The sequence below is a fragment of the Aotus nancymaae genome, unplaced genomic scaffold (genome assembly GCF_030222135.1).
Source record: "Aotus nancymaae isolate 86718 unplaced genomic scaffold, 86718_ANA_hifiasm-v0.15.2.pri h1tg000058l, whole genome shotgun sequence".
Lineage (NCBI taxonomy): Eukaryota > Metazoa > Chordata > Mammalia > Primates > Aotidae > Aotus > Aotus nancymaae.
Genome location: NW_026988472.1, coordinates 27831952 through 27850695, shown reverse-complemented (window position 1 = coordinate 27850695; position 18744 = coordinate 27831952). Strand labels below are relative to the sequence as shown.

The 18744-nt window shown below is 38.7% G+C and overlaps 1 protein-coding gene across 16 annotated transcripts in view; it reads right to left on the bottom strand.

Annotated features, from left to right (window-relative positions):
• DMD (dystrophin) overlaps positions 1 to 18744 on the bottom strand; it is a 2277745-nt gene that overhangs the window by 86260 nt on the left and 2172741 nt on the right. For all 16 annotated transcript variants that reach the window (XM_064364425.1, XM_064364424.1, XM_064364427.1 and 13 more), the window contains 3 exons: positions 8213 to 8414; positions 4900 to 4985; positions 2281 to 2438 (listed from right to left, as the gene is read on the bottom strand). In XM_064364425.1, the coding sequence (XP_064220495.1) occupies positions 2281 to 2438; positions 4900 to 4985; positions 8213 to 8414 (446 nt within the window). The remainder of the gene's footprint in view (positions 1 to 2280; positions 2439 to 4899; positions 4986 to 8212; positions 8415 to 18744) is intronic.

Sequence of the window (18744 nt, the reverse complement as noted above, 5' to 3'; positions counted from 1 at the left end):
TCCAAGAGGGCCAGAGGCTACAGTGAGGATGGTGGTGGCTTCCTGATGAGTCAGTACTAGGGGTGACAGAAAACAAAGGCTCCAGCTGACCCTGAATACATCCTAGTTTACTCAGCAGCAGGGACCATCACTGACCCTTACCTTTAACCCAAGTCACAATGCACACACATATATGTTATATATTCCTATATATGAACACGTGTGTGTGTTTCACTAGAACTAAAAAAGTAACTGAAACTTGACTAAAGGGGAGAAATGATTAGGACTTGTAACCCCAGCACTTTGGGAAGCCAAGGCAGGTGGACTGCTTGAGGTCAGGAGTTTGAGCCCAGCCTGGCCAACATGGTGAAACCCCGTCTCTACAAAAAATTAGCCAGGCATGGTGGCGGGCGCCCTGTAATCCCAGCTACTAGGGAGGCTGAGGCAGGAGAATCACTTGAACCCGGAAGTCGGAGGTGGCAGTGAGCCTAGATCTCATCACTGCACTCCAGCCTGGAAGAGAGAGTGAGACTCTATCTCAAAAAAAAAAATGACTAGGAAATAACGTTTATGGCAAGTTGTTTTATAATTGGATTTTAAAAAATCAAAATGAATCTAGATTCCTTCTGGCCATTAATATTGATTGTATGAAAATTACGTGTGTCTACATTTTGGAGTAGAAATATTAATACAGCAACATATTTTCTAAAAAGCTAGGTAGTGACCATCTAGCTGTGTTTTGGAAGGTTTGGATATGATGTGGAAAAGACATTTATTTCTCCACATGTATTTTACATTTATGGCTAATTTTCCATAATTTTGACAAAATAATTCAAATAGTATATCCCACTTTACCTAAGTGAGCTTATTATGGGTGCACCCAGTAAACTGGTCCAATTAACTATTAAATAAATACTCTGCTTTAAACACCTACATATTCGCAGCGTTCTGCCCAGGAAGGCTTCTAGAGTTTCATCCTAGTCTGTGGTCAAAGACTCCAGATATGACCCAGTTAGCTCTACAGCAAGTTCCATTTTGTAAATCTCAGCCATTGTTAATAGAATTAGAATGGTTTGAGAAACCCTACATAAGAAAAACAGCTCTTAGCACTTGAAAAAATAAACATAAGAACACTGTGAATAATGTGATACTGAAAATATCTTACTTCTTCAATAGTGATAGCATTATAATTATAAACAACTTTTGAAGAAAGGCCACCAAAAAGGTTTATAGTCTTTTGTCTGGCAATCACAAACCTGAGAATTAATCCTATAAAGAAACCTCCAAAAGGAAAAGCTAAGTGGTAAGTACGTTCCCTGTAGCACCACATACCTAATAAAAATTAGAGGACGGGCACGGTGGCTCACGCCTGTAATCCCAGCACTTTGGGAGGCCAAGGCTGGTGGATCACCTGAGGTCAGGAGTTCAAGACCAGCCTGGCCAACCTAGTGAAACCCCATCTCTACTAAAAATACAAAAATTAGCCGGGCGTGGTAGCAGGCACCTGTAATCCCAGCTACTCAGGATGCTGAGTCAGGGGAATCACTTGAACCCGGGAGGTGGAGATTGCAGTGAGCCAAGATCACGGTACTGCACACCAGCCTGGGTGACAGAGCAAGACTCCATCTCAAAAAAGAAAAAAAGAGAAAAGAAAAAAAATTAGAACAACATGAATGTCTATCAGTGGAGTACTCTGGCATTTGGAAAGAAGAGGGTGTTCCTGGGGCACTGACTATGACAGAGAAAAAGCAATGGGGCAGGATAGGAAAGAGAATGGACAAGCGCGTGTACCGGTAGTGAGGGACATTAGCAGAGAGTACACACCTCTAGACCTTGGAATTATAGGAGAATGTCAATGCTACAAAGGATATTAAAAAAAAAGATATCCGTGCTAACAATTTACCAATAGCCATTTAAAGGAGGCTATAATAATAGAATTAGGGAAAGAACTCAGAGACTAAGAGACTCACCTACAAAGGCCATTTTCTTATATACATAGGATTTCTGTGGCTAGAGACTTATTTCCTCCCTTGCTGAACTACTGGAAATTCCTTTTCCTTCCAGCACCTCAGTAACTGTGGGGTCCCTGCTGCAGATGGAGATTTCTTTTCCTTCCTCAGCACCATCTTCTTTCCCAAAACCTAGAGTTCCAGAAGCTGCTTACTACAGAGGTTCCAAATATCCCAAATCCCATGCCTACTGCCTACTGAAGAGCTAATATGAAAATTGAAGCTCTGTGGGTTTAATAAATTTCTAAACTATGAAAGAAGAAATATGTTACCTAGAAGGTGAATAACTTACAAATTGGAAGCAGCTCCGGACACTTGGTTCAATGTTACTGCCTCCAAAGGATGCAACTTCACCCAACTGTCTTGGAATTTGGATAGAATCATGCAGGAGGAGGCCCAGCCTGCGCTGGTCACAAAATCCCGTTGAACTTGCCACTTGCTTGAAAAGGTCTACAAAGGAAGAATAAAATTGTAACAATCAAAACACAGCACCCAATGGATGCCAGCAGAACCTGACATCCAATTCAATGCTAGTAGCAATGCTCAAGAGTAGCCAATATTTCCACAGCGTGAGGTTACTTCTAATTTGTGCTAATCTGGATATTTATTATTTTATGAATCAAGTTAATGATCACTATATATATATGAAGTGTGATAACTTTTACATGAACTCTGTCACTGCAAGAAGCACAAGCTTTACATGTACCCTTGACACTTAAATTTCTCCTAAGCCAGAACACAATCCTTGGGAATTATTATATATAGGATGTAACAACTATCAAAAAGTAAGTGTTTTTGCATTAAGAGACATATAAAACTGGCCGAAAGCACCACCCCCTTTGGACACCAGAGATTCAAAAATGCTACTGGGACTTCTTTATGGAGTCATAAGATCACTGAGCTTCTAGCCCATCAATCATGTATATATGTTCCCACAGGATGCTGTGCATAGTTTTCATTTGTTTTGAGACGAAGTGTCACTCTATTGTGCAGGCTGGAGTGCAGTGGTGTGATCTCTGCTCACCGCAATCTCTGCCTCTCAGGTTCAAGCTATTCTCCTGCCTCAGCCTCCCAAGTAACTGGGATTACAGGCACATGCCACCACACCCAGTTAATTTTTGTATTTTTGGTAGAGATGGAGTTTCACCATGTTGGCCAGGCTGGTCTTGAACTCCTGACCTCAAGTGATCCGCCCACCTTGGCCTCCCAAAGTGCTGGGATTATAGGCATGAGCCACTGAACTTGGCTGCATATTTCTAATTAGTAGCTCATATCACATTACGGTGGCATTGATTTAATATGTGTCTATCTTTTTTGGCAGGAGAATTATATCCCCTTGAAGGAAGGAACCATATCTTGGTCAACTGTGTGCCAGAAGTGTCTACAGTAGAACAGTAGTACCCAGTAGATAGCAGGTAACCAATATATGTAACAGAATGAATGAACATACCAAATACTTGCAATGTTATATTTTGTTCTCAGAAATTAAATTTTAATTATACCTTATATTCACCTAGAAGTTGCCCCTCAAAAAAAGTAAATCCAAGAAAGCTTTTTGTACCTATAAGCACACTTTAAACTCTAGGAAATTAAAGTTTTAACAAGATACTTAAGATGGCACTAAAAATTGAGATCGCACACACAGCTTTTTACCTTCTCTCCAATACACATAACTAGATGTTTATTTTAAAAGTTATGAGTTATTTTCAAACACCTCATTTTCAAGTTAGTATTTTTGTTTCACCAACCTAAAAACATGTTCCCTCTTAGTAGTTACTTGAAACACAGGCTCAAATCTTCCTCAATTATTCAATTTAATATTATATTTACAATCTGCTGTTCCTATACCATATATATGGTAGACTTAAAACCTAACCTATAATAAGTAACTACAATATTTAAAGGAGAAAAGCACACAGAGATAACCCATCTTATCCAAAATACATTTTTAAATGGTTAACAAAAGCTGTTCAGTTATTTTTCTTTGGTTATCAGGATGAGAAAAATCAAGTGTAAACTATACAAAAGTGAGAGCCAAAATGGTTTGTGTATTGTGTGGCTTACTCCTGATGGAGAAATGATCAGTAGGACACAGAGTGGCTTTTATCTCCTGCCTGTCCTGAAGCTCAGCACATCTCCTCACATGTGTGGCTAGGCCTTAAGGGAAGTTAGAAAAGACAAGCTAGGCTGGGTTTGTTTAATATTCCTACTGAAAAGATTGCTTATAAGCATTTCAAGAGGAAAACCAAGTGCAGCCTTTCACAATGGGAATGAATGGCCACTTGCTCATCTGAACCATCACTCCTCTCACATTTGCTTTTAATATGGTTTTAGAATTTTTTAAGCAAAAGATCCCAATGTGTAATCAAGAGGAAATTCTGTAGGATGGCATGTACCTACCCTTTAAGAAACAGCAAGCTATCTGTCTCTCAAAGAATAAAATGTTAGTCACGTCATGGAATTGGATGTGTCAGTACAACTTGCAGTAAGATGATTATAAAATAAACAATGTTTCTTGAACATGAATGTCACATAGTATTCTTTAAATAAGAATCCAAAGACTAGACAAGTGCAGGGATTAAATCTTCACACTTATTCTTCCGACTTATAGAAAGAGGTAAGAAAATCAGACCTTATCCCCTAGGAACATGTGTTTTATTTAGACACAGTCAATGTAATGTAAAATAATACTTGGACTGGAAAAGTTAATCCTCATTCTCCACTTAAATGCCTGCAATTTAATGTTTGACAAGGAATGGCACACACCAAATTTTATGATACTCTAAAAGCTGTTCTACATCTTCCATGAGGAACTTGCTGTCAAATAAGAACAGTCTGTCATTTCCCATCTAGAACTAGGGTAATTAGCCAACACTAATAAAAGAATACAGAGTTAGTACACATAACTTACATCTGTACTTGTCTTCCAAATGTGCTTTACACAGGGAAATGATGCCCGTTTTAAAAGACAGGACACGGATCCTCCCTGTTCGTCCCCTATTATAAAGAATCAAACGAGAAAACAATTACTGGCACTTTGCTAGAGGGTAAACACTTCTACTTAAGAATAAAGCCTTGAAAAGGAAAAATAAAATAATAAAGTGCTTGATGTGTGAACTCTATTGACTGCTGTTTTATTAAGATTATGATAAACTTTTCCAAATTCATTATCTATTTAACTGATGACCTACAATGCAATGGAAATTCGACCAACTTGACCACTGAATGTTTACCAAGGTTTCAATTCCTAAAAACCCTTATTTGAAATGCAAAAGTTCTACATAAATTAAGAAAAAAAAATCTATTCACCTATGGAAAGACACCTTGATTTAAGTTAGTAAGCAAAATAATTACTACTCTTCACCAACCTACTTTGGTTACTAAAGCAAATTACCTACTTTGGTCATTGAAACAAAAAAAATTACCAGCAACTAACTGCTCTGCCCTCTCAACACTCAGATCTTCATCAGACTGCCCCTTGCTGGAAAAAAATTAATGGTTTGTGTATTTTGTGGCTTTTGTCAAGTATTAAAAATCATTTATGCCTAGTGTTCCATTACTGGAACACTAAGCTTGTGAGAATTCATATCCTACTGCTCAAGGCTGTCACCAAGGTCTGACTTTTCTGATGTCACATAAGACATAATATAAAATATAAATGTCTATCTCTAGAAGAAAAATATGATACTCTATTAAATAGCATTCAAATATGCGATCTAAAAATAAATTTATAAATAACCTCTTGCTACATCAATGTTTTAATATAGATTGCTTTTATTTCACTTTACATACAGCAAGCTGAAATAAAGCATTCTACATTTATTAATAAGCTAATTGTACCCATGGGGAAAAAAGGAAAATAAGAATGAAAAGTTTTCCATTTTGTAGAAAATCTCTTTCAAGACACAGAATCAATGTAAATGCCCACAAATAAAAGATTAGATAAAGAAAATGTGGTACATCTACACCATGGAATACCATGCAGTTATAAAAAAGAAAGAGATCAGCAGGGCATGGTGGCTCACAACTGTAATCCCAACGCTTTGGGAGGCTGAGGCGGGTGGATCATGAGGTCAGGAGTTTGAGACCAGCCTAGCCAAGATGGTGAAACCCTGTCTCTACTAAAAATACAAAAATTAGCTGAGTGCAGTGGCAGGTGCCTGTAATCCCAGTTACCTGGGAGGCGGAGGTAGGAGAATCGCTTGAATCCAGGAGGAGGAGACTGCAGTGAGCCAAGACCACACCACTGCACTCTAGCCTGAGTGACAGAGCAAGACTCCATCTCCCAAAAAAAAAAAAAAAAAAAAAAAAAGAATGAGATCATGTCTTTTGAACATGGATTAGCTGTAGGCTATTATCCTTAGCAAACTAATGCAGAAACAGAAAAGTAAATACTGCATGTTCTCATTTATAAGTGGGAGCTAAATGATGAGAACTCACAAACACAAAGAAGGGAACAACACACATTGGGGTCTTGAGGGTCGGAGGAGGGAGAGGAGCAGAAAAGACAGCTATTGGGTACTGGGCTTAACCCATTTATGCTAAAAGTTGGAAATTATTTTTTGTGAAAAATCTGACCTTGACGACGACCTTCAGCAGTAGGATATGAATAATTCTTACAAGCTTCGTGTTCCAATAATGGAACACTAGGCATTAATAGGTTAATACGTGACAAACCCCCGGGTCACAAGTTCACCTATGTAACAAACCTTCACATGTACTCCCAAACCTAAGATTAAAGCTTAAAATATGTCTTTCAATAGTTTTTAGGCTTCTTATTTTATTAAGAAAAGCTACTGGACCTTACATATTGATAAAATGAAAAAAGAGAAAAGATTTTAGAATAATGTGTCCATTAGCACTTCAAAATCACAAAGAATAGGTCTCAATTGCAGTTATTTTCAGTGAACAATATGCTCAATTTTCAACTACTAACATTTATTAAATCCCTCAGTCAAAAAGAAATCCTGGGCACTAATGGACTAACAAAATTCCTATCATTGGAAAATTGTCTCATCCTTTTCCCTCTTAAGAAAAGGTAAATCACAATTTAACCAATTCACTTTATACAGCAACTCAGGTCTTCAAGGACTTAAAATAGTCACCGAATAATTTTCAGGCAGGTAGAATGAAGTTAAATATTCAGAATCCATTCACATGTCATCCGCAAAGAAAACAGCGCCAAAATCTATTTGAGGGGAAACCTGAATACAAAGTCTTATCAAAACTAATGTAAATGTAGTCCACAATGGAAATCCAGCATGTTCAAGGACTTGGCAGATAACTATCATGAATGTAACAGTCAGGTGGTCCTGAAATTTTAAAATGCAATACCTTATAAGAAAGGAAAAAAAAGTATACATTTTAATTAAAAAGGTGGCAGAAGTCTACAACAAAGGCAAAATAGTTAATTTGCAACTCTTTTCAGAAAACCCCTCCAGATTTCCAAATGGGAATATGTTCTTGATTGGTGAAATGAGGCATGTAATAAATTTGAGGTCTAAGAAGAATTTCCGCAAAATTAAGACCCATTCCTTCTGCTTCCTTCTTCAATTGTCTTCATTAAGCTCAAGAAAAAAATCCGAACTGGGGATATCTCCCGTGTGCAATCCAAAAGAAACAATTATTCTCTAAGAGAGAGTGATGAATGGAGATGCCAAACTGAAACTTCATAAAATCTTATTAAAAAACAAAACAAAATAAAACAAAAAATGTTCTCAGTTTGAGGAGCTGAGTTTGCTGCATTAAGGGCTTGTTTCATTTTTTTTTTTTTTTGGTCTATCCATTCATAATCGCCTGCAAAATTATCCTAAGTATCAGCTAAGACCACTCTGATCTGGACAAAGGTGTGCCAGTATCTCCGGGAGCACATCCATGGCCACCAATAAGAGGGAGCCACTCCCGAAGTACATGGAGTTAATTCCAAAATCCGTGGGCGAGAAAGGGAAAGAACCAAGGGCTACATGTTGACTCATTCCACTGCTTGAAAAATGAGTATCTCAGAGTTTTGTTTGTTTTCTAATCTGAGAGCAATCTACGTTCTGGCTTACCTCCTAGTTTATCAAAATACTTTTCAAGTCATAAATTCAAAAATAATTTATCACAGGGACAGCATTAGGTCCACAGCTTCTGGAGTCCTGTTGTAATGCTAATTACACTGTCACCATTCTGTAAGCTAAGCCTCCTGTGACAGAGCTCGGGAAAAAGAAACAAGCCATACGTACGTATCATAAACATTTAGCAGCCAGTTGAGACACATATCCACGCAGAGAGGGACGTTGACCAAATTGTTGTGCTCTTGCTCCAGGCGGTCATAAATAGTGGTCAAACAATTAATAATCTGCAGGATATCCATGGGCTGGTCATTTTGCTTGAGGTTGTGCTGGTCCAAGGCATCACATGCAGCTGACAGGCTCAAGAGATCCACTGCAAAAACCACATCAAATCACAAATGATTCAAAGGGTAAAACCTTCAGTGTCCTTTTTCCTTTGAGAATCCTAGCTAGGACTCTCTCATACCCTGTAATAAACAGCAAAGTTGAACCAGACTCTTTGAAAGGTGTTTTATTTTTATAAATTGATGAGGATAAGTTGATGAGTTTGATCAGTATTCAGGATCTGAAGTAGTTCTGAAATCTCACTGGCACTGGGTGAAGATACAGGCATAGAGATAATTCCCATCCTTGGATTACTGGAGAATATCTGAGAGTCAATGGGGACCTATCCTTTTCTACATAAACAGAGTCCATTTTCATCTGAATAAGAAAAAAAAATGTTTTAGTGGAAGTTTTTAAAGAGATCCGATAGTACTTTCTAGTATTAGTATTAGAGAAGATCTGCTAGATTAATCTGTATGGCTAAGGTTGTGTAAACTCTATTTCTAGCTATGCATTTGTAATCATTAAGTGCATTTCTCCTTGAAATATCAGTCACCTCAGCATCTCTCTGCTACGCTAATATTAGGTGAAAAAACACTCTTCACTAAAATTTTCTATAGGCAAACTAAAGTAATTGTATAATCTATCCAGTTTTCAGACCTGAGGCTCACTTATTTCTCCTTTCATCTTCAAATTGTATTTTATAATATACTTTTCAATTCCTCTAAGAACTCTGTAAGGGTGAGGGAGGAAAATGCCCTTGATCTGAGGAGGTATTTAACGTTAAGTTGGAGACAAAAACTGAACAAAAGTGAAACTTCAACCTTGTCCAACATCAGCAAATCACAAGCTTTATTCCCAAGTGTCATGAAAAGATGCATTTCTCTAAAGCCAATTTATTACCTAAATCAGAAACACAACAACATTGCTTTTATATCGCCTTATACACCTAAGCTCTGGTTGGAATTCTCAGTCCTTTGAGACAAAGAATCAATGCTAATTAAGTAAATCTCTCACGCATCTGGGGGAAGGGGCAATTCAATTATAAATGTAGTTCATGTAAATACAGGTCATCCCAGTCAGTAAACAGCTTTCCCAGAAATAAAGAAATGCAAACTTAAGGCTTTAGTATATTTTACAAGTTATTTGTAGCCAGTTCTAATTAAATATTAAGAAAAAAACAAAAACAGTGGTTAACACTTATGTAGGTTGGTGCAAAAGGACTTCCCAAGCACACATTTATATATACCTATCTATATAGCACATATTTTTTCTCTTTCAGAAAAGGAAAACAGAAAACCCTGGAGTTTCCCTGGAGCCATGAAGCAGACCTGGTGGTGGAAGCAGGAGTTTGTACCCCTCCCTTGGAAGGGAAGGCCCCTCTCTTTTTGCTCTGAAATACTCTAAAGATAAATCTGATCTTTGACAAACGTGAGAAAAACAAGCAATGGGGAAAGGATTCCCTGTTTAATAAATGGTGTTGGGAAAACTGGTTAGCCATGTGCAGAAAGCAGAAACTGGACCCCTTCCTGACACCTTACACTAAAATTAACTCCAGATGGATTAAAGATCTAAACATAAGACCTAACACCATAAAAACCCTAGAAGAAAACCTAGGCAAAACCATTCAGGACATAGGCATAGGCAAGGACTTCATGGCTAAAACACCAAAAGCAATGGCAACAAAAGCCAAAATAGACTAATGGGATCTGATTAAACTCCAGAGCTTCTGCACGGCAAAAGAAACAATCATTAGAGTGAACCAACAACCAACAAAATGGGAAAAAATTTTTGCAATCTACCCATCTGACAAAGGGCTAATATCCAGAATCTATAGAGAACTAAAACAGATTTACAGGAAAAAAACAACCCCATTCAAAAGTGGGTGAAGGATATGAACAGACACTTTACAAAAGAAGACATTTATGAGGCCAACAAACATATGAAAAAAATGCTCATCATCACTGGTCATTAGAGAAATGCAAATCAAAACCACATTGAGATATCATCTAACACCAGTTAGAATGGCGATCATTAAAAAATCTGGAGACTATGTGGAGAAATAGGAACACTTTTACACTGTTGGTGGGAGTACAAATTAGTGTGACCATTGTAAAAGACAGTGTGGTGCTTCCTCAAGGACCTAGAAATAGAAATTCCATTTGACCCAGCAATCCCATTACTGGGTATATACCCAAAGAATTATAAATGGTTCTATTATAAAATCACATGTACACATATGTTCATTGTGGCACTGTTTACAATAGCAAAGACCTGGAACCAACCCAAATGGCTATGAACGATAGACTGGATAAAGAAAATGTGGCATATACACACCATGGAATACTCCGCAGCCATAAAAAACGATGAGTTCATGTCCTTCATAGGGACATGGATGAATCTGGAAACCATCATTCTCAGCAAACTGACACAAGAACAGAAAATCAAACACCACATGGTATCACTCATAAGCAGGTGTTGAACAAGTAGAACATGTGGACACAGGGAGGGGAGCATCACACGCTGTGGTCAGTTGCGGGGGGAATTGGGGAGGGACAGCGGGGGGGGAGGGATAAAGTGGGGAGAAATACCAGATATAGGTGGTGGGGGGAGGAAGGCAGCAAACCACATTGCCATGTATGTACCTATGCAACAATCCTGCACGATCTGCACATGTACCCCAGAACCTAAAGTACAATACAAAAATATGACCCATTTCATAGAAGCTGAGACTTTGTTTAAAGTGAGAGTAAGGAAAATAACTTGGGAGACTGATCTAAGGAGTCAAGTGAGACAAATAAAAAAGAATTTTAAAAAGCAGAGGGCTGGGCTTGGTGGCTCACGCCTGTAATCCGAGCACTTTGGGAGGCCAAGGCAGACAGATCACAACGTCAGGAGTTTGAGACCAGTCTGGCCAACATGGTGAAACCCCGTCTCTACTAAAAATACAAAAATTAGTTGGGCGTGGTGGTGCGTGCCTGTAATCACAGCTACTTAGGAGACTGAGGCAGGAGAATCACTTGAACCTGGAAGGCAGAGGTTGAAGTGAGCCAAGATGGCACCACTGCACTCCAGCCTGGGCAACAAAGCAAGACTCTGTCTTGGGGGAAAAAAAAGGCAATGCAAGGAGGCAGGAGGATGGGAGGATGTGAGAAGGGAATGGCTGAAAGAGAACTGCATGGGAGGCTGGAGAGAGTTCCAGAGACAAAAGACCGAAACTTTTATTCTCTCTCTCTTCTGTGTGCTTGTTTTCCTCAGATGGTGCATCCTCACGTGCACGTAGTAGGAATATTTAGAAACACAGTATACCAGTTCCATTATTGGAAGAGAGGAATGGATTTCTTCCAAACACCAATATTACCAACATGTTTCCTTATATAATGAAGGAAGTTATGGGTGGTTTGAAGTTTTTCTATTATTTTCTTTTTTGTTACTCTGCTTTAGTAATTATAAATATTTTGACTCTGATCCAGGCATTTAAGAAGTAACTAGTGAAAGTTTTCGAATCACTTTTGTATTAAGGGTCTTATTTATCCATGTGATGGAAACGAACAAAGAAAAAAAATTGCATGAATTGTATTTTATTGGGCCTGCTCTTATCTCTATACAGGTGAATGGGTAACACATAAACAGAAAATTGTGAGTATAAATAGCTCCAGAAGGGAGCAAAGCAATTGCTCTGAAATTACAGGAGCAGAAGATGACACAGTTAGGAGAGAAATACTTTGTAGTGTGCTCTGCTAAAACTGGATGTGGTTAAACACAAAACAATCCATCACAGATGACTGAAGAACACATTTCCCTAAACAAACATAGCACACAGAATTCAACTTTCATCAAACTATTTTGAAAAGACTTCTATTGAGGTATACACAAGCCATGCTATGGACCTGAAAACAAGGTGAGAATATCGATAGGGACCATTTAATTGTCATGCATACACTTTTCAAAAGAGCATCTTAAAGAACACACCTAGATTTTATGATGAAACATGAAATGCAATGATTAGCTGTTTCTAGGACCCTCAATAAGCAACCAGCAGATACAGTTGTATGAAACCATTTTTTCCTTAAGCTAGGAATTTCCATTATATATATGTGTGTGTGTGTGTGTGTGTGTGTGTATTCACTAATAGATACAATTTTAAAACTATATAAAACACAGGTATTCCAATACATCCTCACTTTCTAAATTATGTTTACAGTAGAGGATGCTATAGGCTTTGAAGCCACTGAAAAACAGGAACCATGTTGTGAGTTCCACTGCAGCAGACTTAAACGTCCCTGCCCAGCAGCTCTGAATGGAACAACAGAGCTTCCAGCACAGCACTGGAGCTCTGATAAGGGACAGACTGCCTCCTGAAGCGTCTCCCTGACCCCCATATATCCAAAGAGGCACCTCATAAAGGAGAGCTCTGGCTGACATTTGGCGGGTACCCTTCTGGGATGAAGATACCAGAAGAAGGAAGAGGCAGCAACCCTTACTGTTCTGCAGCCCCTGCAGGTGATTCCCAGGCAAGCAGGGTCTGGAGTGGACCTCCAGCAGTCCTGCAGCAGAGAGGCCTAACTGTTAGAAGGAAAACTAGAAAACAGAAAGAAATAGCTTCAACATCAACAGAAAGGATGTCCACTCAGAGACCCCATCCAAAAATCACCAACTTCAAAGACTAAAGGTAGATAAATCCAGGAAGATGGGAAGAAACCAGCACAAAAAGGATGAAATCACCAAAAACCAGAATAACTCTCTTCCTTCAAGGGATCACAAATTCTCACCAGTAAAGGAACAAAACTGGATGGAGAATGAGTTTGACGAATTGACAGAAGCAGGCTTCAAAAGGTGGGTAATAACAAACCTCTCTGAACTAAAGGAACATGTTCTAACCCAATGCAAAGAAACTAAGAACCTTGAAAAAAGGTTAGATGAAATGCAAACTAGAATAACCATCTTAGAGAAGAACATAAACGACTTGAAGGAGCTGTAAAACACAGCACACGAACTTTGCAAAGCATACACAAGTTTCAAAAGCCAAATAGATCAAGCAGAAGAAAGGATATCAGAGATTGAAGACCAACTCAATGAAATAAAATGAGAAGGCAAGATTAGAGAAAAAAGAGTGAAAAGAAATGAATAAAGCCTCCAAGAAATGTGGGATTATATGAAAAGACCTAATCTACGTTTGATCAATATACGTGAATGTGACAGGGAGAATAAATCCAAGCTAGAAAACACTCTTCAGGATATTACCCAGGAGAACTTCCCAACCAAACAAGGCAGGCCAACATTCAAATCCAGGAAATAAAGAGAACACCACAGAACCAAAGACAAAAACCACATGATTATCTCAATTGATGCAGAGAAGGCCTTTGACAAAATTCAACAGCCCTTTATGCTAAAAACTCTCAATAAACTAGGTATCGATGGAACGTATCTCAAAATAATAAAAGCTATTTATGACAAACCAACAGCCAATATCATACTGAATGGGCAAAAACTGGAAGCATTCCCTTTGAAATCTGGCACTAGACAAGGATGCCCTCTCTCACCACTCCTATTCAATATAGTACTGGAAGTTCTAGCCAGAGCAATCAGGCAAGAAAAAGAAATAAAGGGTATTCAGTTAGGAAAGGAGGAAGTCAAATTGTCTCTATTTGCAGATGACATGATTGTATATCTAGAAGACCCCATCATCTCAGCCCAAAATCTCCTGAAACTGGTAAGCAACTTCAGCAAAGTCTCAGGATACAAAATCAATGTGCAAAAATCACAAGCATTCCTATACACCAATAACAGACTTAAAGAGAGCCAAATCAAGAACAAACTGCCATTCACAATTGCTACAAAGAGAAGAAAATACTTAGGAATACAACTAACAAGGAACGTAAAGGAACTCTTCAAGGAGAACTACAAACCACTGCTCAACGAAATAAGAGAGGACACAAACAGATGGAGAAACATTCCATGTTCATGGTTAGGAAGAATCAATATCGTGAAAATGGCCATACTGCCCAAAGTAATTTACAGATTCAACGCTATCCCCATCAAGCTACCAATGACCTTCTTCACAGAACTGGAAAAAACCACCTTAGACTTCATATGGAACCAAAAGACAGCCCGCATAGCCAAGTTAATTCTAAGCAAAAAGAACAAAGCGGGAGGCATCACACTACCAGACATCAAACTATACTACAAGGCTACAGTAATCAAAACAGCATGGTACTGGTACCAAAACAGAGATATAGACCAATGGAACAGAACAGAGGCGTCGGAGGCAACACAACATATCTACAACCATCCGATCTTTGACAAACCTGATAAAAACAAGCAATGGGGAAAGGATTCCCTGTTTAATAAGTGGTGTTGGGAAAACTGGCTAGCCATATGCAGAAGGCAGAAACTGGACCCCTTCCTGACACCTTACACTACAATTAACTCCAGATGGATTAAAGACTTAAACATAAGACCTAACACCATAAAAACCCTAGAAGAAAGCCTAGGCAAAACCATTCAGGACATAGGCATAGGCAAGGACTTCAGGACCAAAACACCAAAAGCATTGGCAACAAAAGCCAAAATAGACAAATGGGACCTAATCAAACTCCACAGCTTCTGCACAGTGACAGAAACAGTCAATAGAGTGAATCGGCAACCAACAGAATGGGAAAAAATTTTTGCAGCCTACCCATCTGACAAAGGGCTGATATCCAGAATTTACAAAGAACTAAAACAGATTTACAAGAAAAAAACAAACAAGCCCATTCAAAAATGGGCGAAGGATATGAACAGATACTTTACAAAAGAAGACATACATGAGGCCAACAGGCATATGAAAAAATGCTCATCATCACTGGTCATTAGAGAAATGCAAATCAAAACTACATTGAGATACCATCTCACGCCAGTTAGAACGCCAATCATTAAAAAATCTGGAGACAACAGACGCTGGAGAGGATGTGGAGAAATAGGAACACTTTTACACTGTTGGTGGGAGTGTAAATTATTTCAACCATTGTGGAAGACAGTGTGGCGATTCCTCAAGGACCTAGAAATAGAAATTCCATTTGACCCAGCAATCCCATTACTGGGTATATATCCAAAGGATTATAAATCGTTCTACTATAAGGACACATGCACACGAATGTTCATTGCAGCATAGTTTACAATAGCAAAGTCCTGGAACCAACCCAAATGCTCATCGATGATAGACTAGACAGGAAAAATGTGGCACATATACACCAAGGAATATTATGCAGCCATCAAAAACAATGAGTTCGCGTCCTTTGTAGGGACATGGATGAACCTGGAAACCATCATTCTCAGCAAACTGACACAAGAACACAAAATCGAACATCGCATGTTCTCACTCATAGATGGGTGTTGAACAATGGCAACACATGGACACAGGGAGGGGAGCACTATACACTGGGGTCTGTTGTGGGGGGGGAGAGCGGGGGGTGGGGAGTTGGGGAGAGATAGCATCGGAAGAAATGCCAGATATAGGTGAAGGGGAGGAAGGCAGCAAATCACACTGCTATGTATGCACCTATGCAACAATCTTGCATGTTTTTCACATGTACCCCAAAACCTAAAATGCAATAAAAAAAAAAAAAAAAGACAACACCGCAAAGATACTCCTCAAGAAGAGCAACCCCAAGGCACATAATTGTCAGATTTACCAGGGTTGAAATGAAGGAAAAAATGCTAAGAGCAGCCAGAGAGAAAGGTCGGGTTACCCACAAAGGGAAGCCCATCAGACTCACAGCAGATTTCTCGACAGAAACCCTACAAGCCAGAAGAGACTGGGGGCCAATATTCCACATCCTTAAAGAAAAGAACTTTCAACCCAGAATTTCATATCCAGCCATACTAAACTTCATAAGTGAAGGAGAAATAAAATCCTTTATGGATAAGCAATTGCTGAGAGATTTCGTCACCTCCAGGCCTGCCTTCCTTGCAAGAGCTCCTGAAGGAAGCACTAAACACAGAAAGGAACAACCAGTGTCAGCCACTGCAAAAACATACCAAATGGTAACGACCATCAACATAATGAAGAAACTACATCAACTAACAGGCAAAATAACCAGCTAGTATCAAAACGGGAGGATCAAATTCATATGTAACGATATTAACCTTAAATGTAAATGGGCTAAATGCCCCAATCAAAATACACAGACTGGCAAATTGAATAAAGCCTTAAGACGCATCTGTGTGCTGTATTCAGGAGACCTATCTCACGTGCAAACATACACATAGACTCAAAGGGATGGAGGAAGATGTACCAAGCAAATAGAGAGAAAAAAAAAAAAAAAAAAAAAAAAGCAGGGGTTGCAATCCTAGTCTCTGATAAAACAGACTTTAAATCAACAAAGATCAAAAGAGACAAAGAAGGGCATTACATAATGACAAATGGATCAATGCGACAAGAAGAGCTAACTATCCTAAATATATATGCACCCAATACAGGAGTATCCAGATACATAAAACAAGTTCTTAATGACCTACAAAGAGACTTGGACTCCCACACAATAATAGTGGGAGACTTTAACACCCCACTATCAATATTAGACAGATCAATGAGACAGAAAATTAAGAAGAATATCCAAGACCTGAACTCATATCTGGAACAAGCGGACCCAACAGACATCTACAGAACTCTCCACCCCAAATCTACAGAATACATATTCTTCTCAGCACATCGCACTTACTCTAAAACTGACCACATAATTGGAACTAAATCACTCCTCAGCAAATGCCAAAGAACGGAAATCATAACAACCAGTGTCTCAGACCACAGTGCAATCAAATTAGAACTTGGGATTAAAAACTCACTGAAAACCACACAACTACATGGAAAGTGAACAACCTGCTCCTGAATGACAACTGGATAAATAATGAAATTAAGGCAGAAATAAAGATGTTCTTCAAAACCAATGAGAATGAAGACACGACGTACCAGAATCTCTGGGACACACTTAAAGCAGTGTCTAGACGGAAATTTACAGCATTAAATGCCCATGAGAAATGAGGAAAGATCTAAAATCAACACCCTATCATCAAAATTAAAAGAGCTAGAGGAGCACGCTAAAAAAAAAACCTCAAAACCTAGCAGAAGACAAGAAATAACTAAGATCAGAGCAGAACTGAAGAAGACAGACACAAAAAACCCATCAAAAAAATAAATAAATCCAGAAGTTGGTTTTTTTTTTTAAAACATCAACAAAACAGAGAGACCGCTGGCCAGACTAATAAAAAAGAAGAGAGAGAAGAATTGAATAGATGCAATAAAAAATAATGAAGGGGATATCACCAATGATTCCACAGAAATACAAACTACTACCAGAGATTACTACAAACAACTCTATGCACATAAACCAGTAAATCTAGAAGAAATGAATAATTCCTGGACACTTACACCATCCCAAGACCAAACCAGGAAGAAGCTGAATCCCTGAATAGACCAATTAACAAGGTCTGAAGCAGAGACAGCAATTAATGGCCGACCAACCAAAAAAAAGTCCAGGTTCAGATGGGTTCACAGCCTAATTCTACCAGACATACAAAGAGGAACTGGTACCATTCCTTCTGAAATTGTTCCAAACAATACAAAAAGAGGCAATCCTTCCTAACTCATTTTATGAGACCAACATCATCCTGATAACAAAACCTGGCAGAGATACAACTAAAAAAGAAAATTTCAGGCCAATATCCATTATGAACATCGATGCAAAAGTGGTGGCTCATGCCTGTAATCCTAGCACTTTGGGAGGCCGAGGTGGGTGGATCACCTGAGGTCAGGAGTTCAAGATCAGCATGACCATTATGGTGAAACCCCATCTTTTAAAATATGAAAAAAAAAAAAACTGGCAAACCAAATGCAACAGCACATCGAACAGCTTATCCATCATGATCAAGTAGGCTTCATCTGGGGGATGCAAAGCTGGTTCAACATACGCAAGTCTATAAACATAATCCACCACAGAAACAAAGACAAAAACCACATGATTATCTCAATAGATGCAGAGAAGGCCTTCAACAAAATTCAACAGCCCTTTATGCTAAAAACTCTCAATAAACTAGGTATCAATGGACTGTACCTCAAAATATAAAAGCTATTTATGAAAAACCTACAGCCAATATCATACTGAATGGGCAAAAACTGGAAGCATTCCCTTTGAAAACTGGCACCAGACAAGGGTGCCCTCTCTCACCACTCCTATTCAACATAGTATTGGAAGTTCTAGCCAGAGCAATCAGGCAAGAAATAGAAATAAAGGGTATTCAATTAGGAAAACAGGAAGTCAAATTGTCTCTATTTGCAGACAATATGATTGTATATTCAGAAGACCCCATCACCTCAGCTCAAAATCTCCTTAAGATGACAA